Below are 15575 nucleotides of genomic sequence, written 5' to 3' on the forward strand. Positions count from 1 at the left end.
AAGTTACAACTTTTATACGTAATGTATAAAAGAAAATTTCAGTGAGTGATATTTCCAAATGGGTTAGTTTGATATCTGTTCTGGATTTTGCATGTTTAGTTTTTTGTTTTTGTTTTGCCATGTTAGAAGTTAAGCACAGTTTTGTAGCTCTCCAAATTTTTTTTTCCTCAAACTGATGTGGGCTAGGACTGGGTGTCCTCCAAATTGAAAACTCTTTCTTTTTTTTTTTTTTTTAAATTAACATATAATTTATTATTAGCCCCAGGGGTACAGGTCTGTGAATTGTCAGGCTTACACACGTCACAGCACTCATTATAGCACATACCCACCCCAGTGTCCATAACCCATCCACCTTCTCCCTACCTCTCTACCCCTGGCAACCCTCAGTTTGATTTGGGAGATTAAAAGTCTCTTATGGTTTGTCTCCCTCCCAATCCCATCTTGTATCATTTTGAAAACTCATTTTAAAAAGCCACAAACCAAAAGATGTGATTTATAGATTTGAAAAAATTCATTGGTTATATTTTAAATTTATTTGGATTGATAAATATTACATTAAAATATGATTCTAAGCTGGGAAATGTTGTGAGCCTCAAGAAAAATATAAAGAGTCTCAGTTCCTCATTCCTTAGCAGAAAATTGACAGTATACGCTCTGATTCTTTTGACTCTTGTATTCCTGGTTTGGAGGATCAATACTTTTCTTTCTTTCTTTCTTTTCTTTTTTTTTTTTTTTAAAGATTTTACTTATTTATCTGAGAGAAAGAGAGAAACTATGAACAGGGGAGGGGCAGAGGGAGGATCAGACTCACCACTGATGTTCCATCCCAGGACTCCAGGTTCATGACCTGAGCCGAAGGCCGACGTTTAACCAGCTAAGCCTCCCAGGCGCCCAGAAGATTAATGCTTGAAGGGGAAGGAAATAATAGAGAGTAGTACCCTGGCTTTTTTTTTTGCCTTTTGCTACTATTCCCATAGTTTTGAACTCTATAAACCACTTTGAATTCTTTGCTCCATTCTTATATGGTTACATTTCTCTAATTATTTTTCTTTTTTCCATCATTTTGAAGGCATATCAAAACTGTGGTCATCACAACAAATTCTTTCTTTTTTTCTTTCTTTCTTTCTTTTTTTTTTTTTCTTTTCGTGGAGATAGAGAGCATGCACACGCATATGCACTCAAGTGGGTTGGAGGGGGAGAGAGGATCTCAGGTAGGCTCCTTGCTCAGCTTAGAGCCCAGCATGGGGACTCAATCTCATTAACAACACTGAAATCATGACCTGAGCTGAAATCAAGAGTTGGATGCTTGGGGTGCCTGGGTGGCTCAGTGGGTTAAAGCCTCTACTTTCAGCTCAGGTCATGATCCCAGGGTCCTGGGATCAAGCCCCACATCGGGCTCTCTGCTCAGCAGGGAGCCTGCTTCCCCCTCTCTCCCTGCCTCTCTGCCTACTTGTGATCTCTGTCTGTCAAATAAATAAATAAAATCTTAAAAAAAAAAAAAAGTTGGATGCTTAACCAACTGAGCCACCCAGGTGCCCTGTCATAGCAAATTCTTACATAGTGCTTATTCTGTGTCAGGTCCTCTTTTATGTGCTTTACTCATCTAAGTATTATAATAACCTCATGAAGTAGGTGCCATTATTTATGAGGAGATTTAGGTAGAGATAAGTAACTTGCTCCAAGATCACAACTGGTATGTGATGGAACTAGAATTTGAAGTTTGGGACCAGGGTTTGTGCTTAAAATACTTACCCTGTACTTCCCTTCTAATGCAATTAACACTTGGGTGTAAAGGTTTTGAGGGATATGATTAGACTCCTACACTTTTGTTCAGGCATTTGAACCGAGTCTCCCAACTTCTAGAATCGAACTCTTTATATCACATCAGCTTGTCAAAAATACAGAATAACCATTTTGGGGGTGAGGGGAGGGGATCCTTAAAACTTGTGAGTTTTCAACTAATCATACGGTTTTTCTTCTTTATTTTGTTAATATGGTGAAATGCATGGATTGATTTCAAGTATCAAACCAGTCTTGTATTCTTGGAATAAAATCTACTTAGTCACAATTATTACCTTTTTAATACATTACTGGATTTGATTTGCTAATAATTTATTAAAGATTTTTACTTCCATGTTCATAAAGGATTATTGGTTTGTGTTTCTCTTTTCTTGTAATGACGTTGTCTGGATTTGGTATGAGTAGGGATCTGTTTCCTTCTCCACTTCTTTTAAGGGTCTGTGTTGGATTGCTACCATTTTTTCGTGTTTGTGGAATTCAGTAGTGGAGTCATTTACCTGGCATTTGGGGGGGAGGGTAGATTTTAAATTATGAATTAAATTTCCTCAATAGGTATAGAACTATTTAGATTTTCTATTTTTTCTTGTTCAGCTTTGGTAATTTGTGTTTTTCAAAAAATTTTGTTTCATCTAAGATGTCAAATTCATTGGGGTATAGTTACTTAAAGATATTTTCTTGTGCTATCTGTTGGATCTATAATGATGTTTTCTCTTTGATTCCTCATATTATTAAATGGTATTTAAAAATTTTTTTTCTTGATCAGTCTTGCTAGCTGTTTGTTAATTTTATTAATCTTTTTAGAGTATACCAACTTCTGGCTTTATTGATTTTTCTCTATTGGCTGTTTCTTTTTCTTTTTTTTTTTTTAAGATTTTATTTATTTATTTGAGAGCGACACAGTGAGAGAGAACATGATCGAGGAGAAGGTTAGAGAGAAGCAGACTCCCCATGGAGCTGGGATCTTTTTCTTTTTTTTTTTTTTTTTTTTTGGAAAATTTTATTTATTTATTTGACAGAGAGAAAGCAAGAGAGGGAACACGAACGAGCAGGGGAAGTGGGAGAGGGAGAAGCAGGCTCCCTGCTGAGCAGAGCAGGGATCCAGATGTAGGTAGGGCTCAATCCCAGGACCTTGCGATCGCGATCCGAGCCAAAGGCACGGGTCCAACAACTGAGCCATCCAGGCGCCCTTCTTTTGGTTGTTTCTAATTCATTGATTTTCACTTTGTTATTTATTCCCTTCTCACTCTCTACCTTCTGTAGTGGAAGTTCAGATAATTGATTTTAGGCTTTTCTTCATTTCTTTTTAATTTTTTTTTAAACATATTTTGTGTTTTAGATATTTTTTTTTTTAAGATTTTACTTACTTATTTGACAGAGAGAGAGATCACAAGTAGGCAGAGAGGCAGGCAGTGAGAGGGGGGAAGCAGGCTCCCTGCTAAGCAGAGAGCCTGATGTGGGGCTTGATCCCAGGACCCTGAGATCATGACCTGAGCCGAAGGCAGAGGCCCAACCTACCGAGCCACCCAGGCGCCCTTTTTCTTCATTTCTAATAAAAGCAACCAAAGTTATAAATTTGCCTCTATGCATTGCTTTAGCTGCATCCTACAAATTTTTATGTTTTTATTTTTATTGTTTAAAAATGTTTTCTAATGTCTCTTGTTGTTTGTTCTTTAACTTGTGGGTTAGTTAGATGTGTGTTGTATAGTTTCCAGAGATTTGGTGGTTTTCTAGATAGTTTTCTCTTAATGATTTTACTTTAATTCTGTTATGGTCAGAGGGCACATTTGCACACTTACAGTTTTTTTTTCCAATTCATTGAGACTTGTTTTGTAGCCTAACACAAATGAATGTTCATGTGAACCTGACAAAAATATGTATTGGGTTGAATGTTTGTCAGTTTGAGTTCTGATCGAGTTCTTAGTCATACTCAGGTCTTCTCTATCCTTGCTCGTTTTTTGTTTAATTTTCTTCAGTTACTGAGAGCAGTGTTAAAAGTCTCCAACCTTAATAATGAATTTGTCTGTTTCTTGTTTCAGCTCTGTGGGCTTTTGCTACATGTATAGTGAAATGCTGTTATTAGGTGTTACTGTTTTGCTTTCTTGATGAATTGATTTCTTTATCGTTATGAAGTGCCCTTCTTTGTCCCTGGTTACAGTCCTGTTCTGTAGTCTCCTTTGTCTGATATTGATATAACCAATCCAGCCTTTTTATAATTGGTGTATGTATGGAATTTTCTTTCCTCCTTTTACTTTTAGTCTGTGACTGGTCACAGGCAGTCCTTGCTTTGTACTTCCTTGGTAACTGATATTTAATCTCAGTTCTGTTTGTGAAAGCAAGAACTACCTACAATTTAAAGTTGGTTTCTTGTAGACATGACATAGTTGATCTTGTTGTTCTCTACCACCCCTCTCCACTCTGACCAATCACCTTTTTAAGTGGGATGTTTAAACTATTTAAACATATTGTAATTATTGATATGGCTTGTTTCTTTTTGTCTCACCTTTTGTTCTATTTTCCTTCTTTCCCTGTCTTTGGATTTATGCTGCCTAACTATTAGGGCAGTGCAAATATAGGTTTATTTGTTGACCTCTTTATTTTACTTTATAGGAGTTGGTCTATCTAGAGTTTATAGATATGCAACTAACAATATACTTTCAATGATGTTTTACCACTTCATATAGGATTTAAGAATTTTATAGCAATATACATACATTCTCCTCTTCCATTCCTTTGTGCTGTTGTTATCAGGTTTTCCTGCAGATGTTATGAATCCTACATGCATTGTTACTATTTTTGCTTAGAATAGTCAGTTATCTTTAAAACCTTTTTTAAACCAGAAAAAAAAGTCTTTTCTGTTTATCTACATATTGATGATTTCTGATGCTCTTCATTCTTTTGTTTCTGTCTGGTATTATTTCCTTCATAGAGATCACTTTCTGTAACTCTTTATGGTAATCTTTTCAGTTCTTGGCAGTTATATTTCTGATTTGAAAAATATGGTACTACATTGAAAATGCCTAGTTTTTATTAATAAGTAGCCAGTATTATGGCTGCTGGGGGGAGTATTATGGCTTTTTTGGTTATTTTGTAAGTTTACCTTTCTTTTTTTTTTTTTTTTTGGGTTAATCTTTGTGTTTGTTTTTCATTACTTTCAGAAGCTCCCATTAAGACTGAAGCAGACATTCTGGTGGCCAATGAGGTTCTTCATAGCAATACTCCTAAGAGACCCAGTCCCAGTGCTAAAGTGACTGCTAGGAAGTATGAGAGCCCAAAGAAAAGTTTTAAAAAGACAAAACCTAAGAGGAAAAAAGATTATCACAACTATCAAACATTATTTGAACCACGGACACACCATCCATATCTCCTGGAAATGGTAAATGATTTTTCTTTACATTCTAATCTTTGTGTTCTTCTCAAATGATAAAGATAGAGCCAGTGGGTTTCCTCATGGGTCCATGCATGCATGTTTTTAAAGTTTACCAAAGACATTTGCTCCTTGAAGACTCCATTTGTGTATCTTAATTTTGAAGCTGCATTTGGAATACAGCTGATATTCAGTAAATGTGAAATAGTATACTTTTCAAAAATGCTTAAAATAAAAGGATCTGTAGAGTTAACTGATTGGTAAGGAAATATGTATTGAGGTGTACTGACATTTTTAAAGTTTCTCTTGAAATCACAACTAAACACAAAGGCAGACTGAAGGGAGAAGGAGTTTTTTTATGTGTTTATTTTGTGCATTATTGGCTTTATTCTTAGTGTGATGTGCTGAAAAATCTATTTCTTCAAATTTTAAAAGAAGCAGCAGCACATCTTTTGATTCTAAGTAATGGACATGAAGTCGTTCAAAGGTCTAGTTCTTTTGTGCTAGAAGTAATAGAAAATATTCCAAAATTTTTACTAGAGTTGTAGAACTATTGACAATGTGTGAAAGTTGTTTTTGCCCTGTCAGCTAAGTGTTTCTGCTGTAGCTGAACTGTTCTGTGGCTACACTCTTTGAGGTATTACATGTAGACACAGTTGCTTCTTATTTAAATTGATCTGGAATGGACTATCTATTTTGTAAATTTCAGTGCTTCTATAAAGTAAATTGCATTTTTAAAATACCTCCTAAGTTTTAAATTAAATCTTCTGTTCACTAGATGTTCATTCCTTTGTGAGGTCTCTCTATTGCACTAATGACATCAGGAGATAAATTGAGTGATCTTATCCTTTTTGACAAATCACAGATGATTCCTTGGTTATGTATTTCATCTAAATACAGGGGATTTTTAGATTTCCATTACAATAAGCACAAAAGTGAAAAGTTACAAAAGCCCAGGAATGTTGGGATTTTTTTACTGCTGCTTTCATCATTACTATATTTACTGTATCGGCTTATCAGTTTCTATACTGTTTGTAGGTTTGGGTTTAGGAGGATCCTCTTTGACATGATTTGTGGATCAAAGAATTGCAGACATTTAAACCTGTATTTCCTGTCCTTTGTTACATACTCCCAGAGAGGATGCCCAATGTGAACATTTGTGCCATACAAAAAGCTAGATAATCTTGGTATAAGTTAAAAGGAAATGTTCTTATATTGTTTTTTAACAAGATAATTTAAATATAATAATCTATTTAAATATATATTACAAATTTATTAAAAATTATGTTGTAAGTATGTAAATATATATATATCTTTATTGTTCTGTTCTTTATATAGGGGAGACACATATAATATTTTAGGATATATTTTATTTACCAGCTAATCATTTTATTTATTATTTTTTAGCTTTTAGCTCCGGACATCCGACATGAAAGAAATGTGATTTTGCAGTGTGTTCGGTACATCATCAAAAAGGACTTTTTTGGACTTAGTACTAATTCTGCAAAAACTGAAGATATATAGGTATCTGATGTTTCAGCACTCATGTGAAATAGCCCCATCCTAAAGTTAGTGGAGGAAAACCTTTTTAAAAAAACAAAACAAAACAAAACAAAAAATGGATTAGTAATTAAATTGTAGGCCTCATGGGATATTATGTTGGATTTTTAAATCTTTCCTTTGAATCTATGCAAATAAATACATAACTGATTTTTAAGACTGTGTCTGTATTGTTGGGAATGTGCATAGTATTTTCTGGTAGAATTCTGTTATTTATATTTACTTGTATGTATTGCTGTCAGGTAAGGAAGTCTGCTCTGGGGACAGTTAAGAATTAAATATACTGGTTTAGTAGTAAAGAAAAAAGCTTTAAAAATGTTAAATTCAGCTGAGCAAAACTGTAGCTTAGGGAGAGAAGTATATTCATTTTGTTTTTAATGCAGGAGAACAAGAATCATTCTTTAACCATAGCAAAGGAGATTATTTAGAAAATAAACTGTATCAAATTAATATATTTGGAAGGTCTTGAAATTTAAAATTTCCCTGTTTATTTCAAAGGACATTTTGAAATTCACCTATTGGCACTAATTAAGTATTTCAAATATTGAATGTTTGGAATATTAATATAGATAAGGCCTTTGAGTGTGTTTAGATTCACTGAAAATGCTTGTTTTTGCTATGGCTCAGAATTGGACCTTTTAAATATCTCTGTTGAAAACTATATAAAGCATGGTACTTAATGAAGCCCATCTAATTTATAGGCAAAACAGTAGTTTGTAAAATAAAGTAAAACCTTAGAACCAGTTTTAAGATTTAATTAAAATTCATCCTATGAGCATATCAATTGAACTCTTTTTAAATAGATCCTTTAATACCAAAGTTTTTTTTCCCAGAATTTTTTTTAAATTTTAATTTCTTTTCAGTGTAACAGAGTTCATTCACCCAGTACACCATGCAATATGTGCCCTCCATAATACCCACCACCAGGCTCCCCCAACCTCCTACCCCCAACCCCCTCAAAACCCTTAGATTGTTTTTCAGAGTCCATAGTTTCTCACAGTTCACCTCCCACTCCAATTTCCCTCAACTCCCTTCTCCTCTCATCTTCCCGTGTCTTCCATGTTATTTGTTATGCTCCACAAATAAGTGAAAAGATATGATAATTGACTCTCTCTGCTTGACTTATTTCACTCAGCATAATCTCTTCCAGTCCTGTCCATGTTGATACAAAAGTTGGGTATTCATCCTTTCTGGTGGAGGCATAATACTCCATAGTGTATATGGACCACATCTTCCTTATCCATCCGTCCATTGAAGGGCATCTTGGTTCTTTCCACAGTTTGGTGACCGTGGCCATGGCTGCTATGAACATTGGGGTACAGATGGCCCTTTTTTTCACTACATCTGTATCTTTGGGAAAATACCCAGTAGTGCAATTGCAGGGTCATAAGGAAGCTCTATTTTTAATTTCTTAAGGAATCTCCACACTGTTCTCCAAATTGACAGCACCAACTTGCATTCCCACCAACAGTGGAAGAGGGTTCCCCTTTCTCCACATCCCCTCCAACACAGGTTGTTTCCTATCTTGCTAATTTTGGCCATTCTAACTGGTGTAAGGTAGTATCTCAATGTGGTTTTAATTTGAATCTCCCTGATTAATACCAAAGATTTTGATCTTATGTTCTAGTCACTTGTGCTAGCTAGAGCTGGAGCCCTCCACTTTTGACTGGGATTTTTAAAAATTAGTCTGTTGTAGTTGAAAAATTGATGTTATCTGACATTGTGATTATTCAAGTCCATAAATCTTGCCTGCAAGAAAAAGGCAAGAAAGCTTATGGCAGCCCTGAAGAAAGACCTCTGTAAGATCCTATCCAGAATCCTGGAGCACCTGGTATGTAACACTGTGATACTACAGACCTGAGATCAAAATTCATACTTAGGCCAGTGTTTCACCATACAGATCTTATTCTCTTTCATTCTTCTCCTCCAGTGAATCCCATGTTTTAGAAAATTACCTGTCCACCACATTACTTAATTCAGTTTATACAACACTGTTGAGTTCTTACTTAGGTGCCGACTGGAAACATGGATTGATTGAAAATATAAAAATGAATGAGACCTTGCCTGACTTTAAGGAACTCAGTTTAATTTTTATATTATTCATAGCTGTGACTCTTAAACCAATCCATCTCATCAGAGTGAAGTAACCAGTGTTAGAAAACTGGGTTGATATTCTTTTTTTTTTTTTTTTTAATTTTTTTTTTTTTTAAGATTTTTTATTTATTTATTTGACAGAGAGAGAGATCACAAGTAGGCAGAGAGGCAGACAGAGAGAGAGGAGGAAGCAGGCTCCCTGCTGAGCAGAGAGCCCGATGTGGGACTCGATCCCAGGACGCTGAGATCATGACCTGAGCCGAAGGCAGCGGCTTAACCCACTGAGCCACCCAGGCGCCCCTGGGTTGATATTCTAAAACATGATTTAGTCTGTAGTTTTATCATAGGTAGGCATGCAAATTTCATAGACTTTAACTACATAAATGAGTTCAGACTCTCAGGCTGCTTTCACAGACCTCTGTAACCCCAGGAATGTTTACAATCACTGCTTTAAAGGGTTTTGTGCAAAAAGTTTTATTTTCAATTTCTCTTGCTTTCTAATAAATGTATTTAAGACGGAAAATGCTCTTCTGAGTACTGCCTTGGCTGTGTCTGGCAGTCTTGAGCTCTGGTGACTGTTGTCATTTATTTCTAAATGGGTAATTTCAGTTTCAGTTGCTGGATTCAGCAATTAACCCAGGAATTCCTCAAGTGCATTTAAAATTTTTAAGCACCTAGCATACAGCCCATGTGGTTTCTACTTTATGGAATACATGGTCAATATTTGTAAATATTGAGTGTTTTCAGAGGGAGGGGTGCCTATTCTTGGATACAAAGGTTTTTTTGGATTTGGCTTATTAATTGTTCATAGAGTCTACATTCCTGTCTTACTGTTCATATAGTGAATTGATTTCTGAATGTGAAAGAAAGAAAGCAATATATGATGACTTTTGGTGAGTTGTGTCTTTTGTAACTGTGAAATACTCTTGTTTGTCATCAGAACTCTCTGCAATGACCTATTTCCCCCAATTAATGTAGTCAAAACAGCTTTCTGGGAGTTCAGTCTAATGGTCTCTGGGGAATTTAATCCATCTATATTAATTGAAATTGTTGAAATGTTTGGATTGTCCCTGCCATTTTATTTTGTATCTTACTTCAACATTTCAGTGACATGATTGAGCATTGTTTTTTCTCTTAGTTTTTCTTTCTAGTACTTTGGAAAGAATCAAACCTATTGCTCTTCCTTTAGTGGTTATCCTTTTCTCTCATTTTGCAGCTACAGTGGCTGTATCTTCTTCCACTTCTCTCCCTTACCATTCTTGCACTTCCCCACCTGGACCTCTCCTCCGGGTGTAATGATGTGGGATTTGTTTCAGATTAATCTCTGTTTTCTTGGTGTATGTGTTTGTGTGTGTTTTAACAGTACGTGTAGTTATTTAGACAACTATAAGTTTTACTGTTTCCTTCTCACTGCTTTTTCTTTCATCCCAAGGTTAGTTTTTTGGTTTACTGCAGCATATCATCAGTTAATCCCATCAGATTGAATTCTCCACTTGAATTTTTTTTAAATTGAGTTTTAGGGTGTTAGGTTCAAAATCCTTTCCCTTTAGAATTTTGAAGCCCTAATATGATGGTCTGCTAGCATCCAGTATTGCTGATTTAAAAACCCAACACCAATCTGATTCTCTCACCTTTTCTTTTTATATATTGATAAAGACCTGGTTTTTTCTGTCATTGAAAAACATTTAGGATTTTCTTTTTATGCTTTGAGTCCTAAAAGTTTCACCATTGTGTGTCTAGGTATGTGGAATATTTGTCATACCCCCTGGTCCTTTCACTCTGAAGAACTGTACCATTCTTGGATGAAGAGCAACTTCTAATATGGTTTCTTTAATGATTTTCTTTCCATTTCATCAGTTTCATTTTTCTGGAACTCTTACTGAGTGAGTGTGGGACCTCCTGCCTTGGTCCTCTGTTCACTGGACATTTATATTTTCTCATTTACATTTTGCTCCATTCTGGAAGAATTCTTCAGATGTGATTGTCCAGATCATGATTCACTCCTCAGGCATGTCCATTACAATAGTATTTTAAGTTTTCTGTTTCCTTTTAAGTTTAGTCATTTGTTTTTAAATATTCAAGATTGCTCTCTTGGTCTGTTTTTTTTTCATAGATGTGGTACCCTTACATTCCTGGGGATCTCAGTTGGAGTTTTTACATTATTTTCTATTCCTTCAATTACTCGTGTTCCCTATTGCCAACTGTTTTGTTAATTTATTAATTATCTTTACCACTATTTGTTGTCTTTAAAGGATCATTCAAATATATGGAAGAGATTCACTTGATTAATGTATTGGTAGTTGGGTGTGGATTTTCCCCACATTGCTATGAGCCTTCTTTTCTCCAAAAGACTTTTTTACCTTGACTGGAAGAAGAGGGCTTGTTCACACAGACTTTTAATAATACATGGATGGGAATGGGCAGGAGATCTAGGCTCTTGTTCCATCCTCAGCCCCATCCCTGGAGAGTCACCATGTTTGCCAAAATAGAGGTCTTGATTCTGAGGACAGAGTTCTTTTCTCCAGGACAGAACTCTCCCACTCCCACTAATGACTTGGTTTTGGAGGTGGACAAAGTTAGGACGTGACAGTCACTGCTGGAGGCCCACACCTTTCTGTCACTTGTTGACTCAGCTTAGGGTATCCTTAGGATTGCTTTCACCTTTTTGATTGTTGTTTCCTGGGCTGGTTGGGGCTGAAGCTCTCCATTCTTGTTTTTTGTTGGTCTGATCAGCTTTACAGGGGCTCCCCAACTTCAGTGGACATCAAAATCACCCAGAGGGCTTATTAAATCCAGATTGCAGGGCCCTACCCCTGAAGATTATAAGGAGGTTGGGATGTGGCCTGTGAATTTGCATTTCTAGCAAGTTTACAGGGATGCCGATAAGGTTTCGAGGACCACCTTAAGAACCACTGTGGGGGCGCCTGGGCGGCTCAGTGGGTTAAAGCCTCTGCTTTCGGATCAGGTTATGATCCCAGAGTCCTGGGATCAAGCCTCGCATTGGGCTCTCTGCTCAGCAGGGGCCCTGCTTCCTACTCTCTTTCTCTGCCTGCCTTTCTGCCTACTTGTGATTTCTGTCAAATAAATAAACAAAATCTTTTTAAAAAAAAAAAGAAAACAAAACACTGTGAGACGTTTAAGAACTTGAGAGTTTCTCAAAACCACTGGCACCCCAATATTACCTTTTGTACTCCTTCCCTGTTCCCAGTTCTTTTTTTCCCCCCTATTTATTTATTTATTTATTTATTTATTTGACAGAGAAACACAGCAAGAGAGGGAACACAAGCAGGGGGAGTAGGAGAGGGAGATTCAGGCTTCCCATGGAGCAGGGAGCCTGATGTGGGACTTGATCCCAGGACCCTAGGATCATGACCTAAGCCAAAGGCAGGAGCTTAATGACTAAGCTATCCAGGCGCCCCTAAATCTCCAGTTTTTTGTTTTGTTTCGTTTTGTTTTGTTTTAAATATCATTTCAAGGAATTTGTAGCATAAGGAGAGGGATAGTCCACTGTTTTAGTCTAGACTTTTAATTTCTTCATTCATTAAATTTTTCAGTTTTAGAATAAGCTTCTTTAAAAATATTTCTCCTTTTTATGGCTATTTTTTAGAAAGATTTTATTTATTAGAAAGCACACACATGAGAGAGAGAGAGCAAGAACAGGGGGAGAGTGAGGAGCAGACTCTACTGAGCAGGGAACCTGCCATGGGGCTTGATCCCAGGCAGACGCTTAACCAACTGAGCCATCCAGGTGCCTAGTTTCCTTGTTAAGGCTTTTAAAAAAGCTTTTCATTTTGGAAAATGTCAAACGTATGTAAAAGTATAGAGTAATGCAATGACCCCCATCTTCTCACCTGTCATGCAGCTTCAGTGCTTGATCAGTCTCTGGCCAGTCTTATTTCCATCCACACCTCACCGATCCCTCCCCACCCAACCTGAGATTATTTAGAATCAAATGCCCAGGCATCTTAATTATTTTATTCTTACACATTTCAGTATATATCTCTAGAAGGTAAGGACTTAGAAAAACCCCCACCATATCTTTAAATTTAATAAATCCTTAAGATCATCAACTATCCAATCAGACAAATGAAGTTTCTATAACTTGTTAAGATAACAGTTGAGATCATTCTGTGTATTTCATTTCGTACCTTGTTTATGTATCTCAAGTGCCAGATTAGAAAAATATATTTTGGACATATTTAAAATTTGCTACTTACTACTTGTCACCTTCCTCTTTTCCATGAAAAAGTAGACATTTAAATTCTGAAATGGACTACGTATCTTCATTTAAATGTGAAAATGGCAGTGCCAAGCGCCGTAGAGCTTACCGCCGCTCTTGTTGTGAGGGGAGAGGAAGATAGGAAAGCCCTGCTGAAGGAACAGTCCAGGGCCGGGGATTTGCCATGTATTTAATAAGCATTTGAAAGTTGCCCTATTGACTTCCTTTGCCCAGTATGTATTTGCCAGATACATAAGGCTGAAATGGACTGAATGGTCACTCTGGGAATGGAAAGCCACTTCGACTGTGGTGGAAGCTTGTTCCAGAACAGTCTCCTGTTAGCATAGCTGGGGGCTTCTTGAGAGTGGCATAAGAAATGATAATTATTTCAAAATTGGAAGAGGAGGAAACCAGTAAAGGTGAGTTAATGGAGTAATAGAGAAGGCAGATACTCAGAATATGCCTGAACTGACATTTCCATTCTTGATCGCAGTTGCCGTAGACTGTGCCCTGCAGTGCAGTGCACACTAGGAAACACTTCTGGGGTCTTCTCTTGATCCGTTGTACCAGTTGACTGTAATGTGTCTTTGTGCACCCCCGGGACAACCTATAATGGCTTCACTTCAGAAATTTTCATAGTTTGTGTGAAGGTTTCCATACTGCGATTTCTGTCAGTCTCTAACTGGCTATTGGTGGGCGATACCGCCATTTCCTGAGTCAGCTATTTGCGAACACATAGCATCTGTATGTTTTTCTGGTTACATTTCTGTTTTTATTTAATTTGTAAAGCTAAACTCTAGGCTTTATTTTGGTTACTCCAGTCTTCCATTGTGTCGTTTTTGATAGTTCAGTTCAGGATACCACATTGCATTTAGCAGTGTGTCTCTCTTAGTTACCTTGTTGTTCATTTTGTTGTTTTTTTATGACAAGAGTAATATGCTCATTGTAAAAATTCAAATAATCCAGTAGTATATAAAATAAAAAAGTGAGGTTTGTTTTGCCCTATACTCTTATCGTCATATTACCCAGAGATACCACTGTTAATAGTTTGGAGTGCATTTCCAGACTTTTAAGATATACATATTTACAAATGTCTAAATATGCTCATATAAATTTTGTTTTTAAATAGAAAAATCATCATAGATATTGCCTTGCAAATTTTTCACTTGACGGTATGTCATGAATATTTATGTATATATATGTAAATATATGTATGTATGCATATATATGCTTTCACTTTTAACATCATTCCCCTATGGGGAAATTTGTTTCCAGTTTTTCTCTAATGTTAATGAGACTACAGTGAGCACTGCTGAATTTACAGTGATACACACTCTGTGTGTGTGTTTGTTTTTATCTATGAATATTTCTGTAGGAGTCTTGGGCTCAAAGGTCAAATGGCCTTTAGAAGGCTATATCAATTTACATTCTTATTAAAAATATGTTTAGAAAACATATCGAAAATTGAAATAAAAATAGATTCACGTATGCCCTTTCAGTGTCACACGAGCAGTAGTTCTCAAAGTGTGGCCCAGGACCTTTCAGGGGGTCTGTGAAATTCAAACTGTTTTCATAATTCTAGGACATTATTTGCTCTTTTCACTCTAATTTTTTATGTATGAATAGTTTTCCAAAAGCTATATGATATGTGATGCTGTCTTCACTATGACAGCTAATGGGAAGTGTCCTTGGCTATTCTTGTGTTGTCTAGAATTTTCTAAAGTGGTAGGTTGAGGGTAAACATACGTGAGTTTTTAGAGCTTAACTCAAGTTGTTCTTAGTACTCTTGCTGGCTATCTTTGTTTTGCCTGTTATAGTCTTTGTAACCTTGTAATTATTGAATTAATGTCATCAATAAATTATTATTTTGAAATGCCAATGATCTGGAAAACTTTAAAATGATGCCACTCAGCTCACTACTTTTTTGTGTTAGAAAACAGATTTAAAAAATGTTAATTCATGTGAATATGTAAATGGTTTTTTGTTTTTTAAGTGCATTATATGCTTAAATTTTAATTTCTAGTGCTATGTATATTAATAAATATAACCCATAGAAACAAAAGTTCTTGGCGATCTCAATAATTTTTAAGAGTGTGAAGGAGTCCTAAGACCAAAATGTTTGGGAAGTCACTGTACTAGAGCAGTATCTAACAAATGTACCTAATGGTTAACTGACCCTTTTTGTTTTACTGATTCATTAGGGCCCAGACTCTGTAAGGCCTGATGTTAACTTGTACAAAACTGAAGCCACAAATGAATTTTATTTGGTAGAGAACCTGTTCATTTTCTCTAGTAGAAGGGATGTCATAGTTGTTTAGCCTTTAGGACATTAATCATTTGACTGTAATTTTACTCCTGCATTCTCTTCCAGTATCGTCTCATATCATCCGTTGGGATCCTTTGATAATAAGTTAAAGAAGTCTTTTGACCTGTGTTTACTATCTTGTTTCCAACTTCTGAAAATTATTCTTTGGCAAGTTCACAAGAGTTTCTTTTTATCCATGCCCTTACCAATGTATCACAGATGTTTTTACTGGT

General features: G+C 36.1%; 1 protein-coding gene across 1 annotated transcript in view; it reads left to right on the forward strand.

Annotated features, from left to right (window-relative positions):
- NUFIP1 (nuclear FMR1 interacting protein 1) overlaps positions 1-6881 on the forward strand; it is a 45251-nt gene extending 38370 nt beyond the window's left edge. Inside the window, exons 9-10 of the mRNA XM_044249767.1 lie at positions 4956-5173; positions 6572-6881. Coding sequence (XP_044105702.1) covers positions 4956-5173; positions 6572-6688 — 335 coding nt within the window. The 3' untranslated portion in view covers positions 6689-6881. The remainder of the gene's footprint in view (positions 1-4955; positions 5174-6571) is intronic.
- Positions 6882-15575: the final 8694 nt, after the last annotated feature.

Source organism: Neovison vison, chromosome 5 (genome assembly GCF_020171115.1).
Source record: "Neovison vison isolate M4711 chromosome 5, ASM_NN_V1, whole genome shotgun sequence".
NCBI lineage: Eukaryota > Metazoa > Chordata > Mammalia > Carnivora > Mustelidae > Neogale > Neogale vison.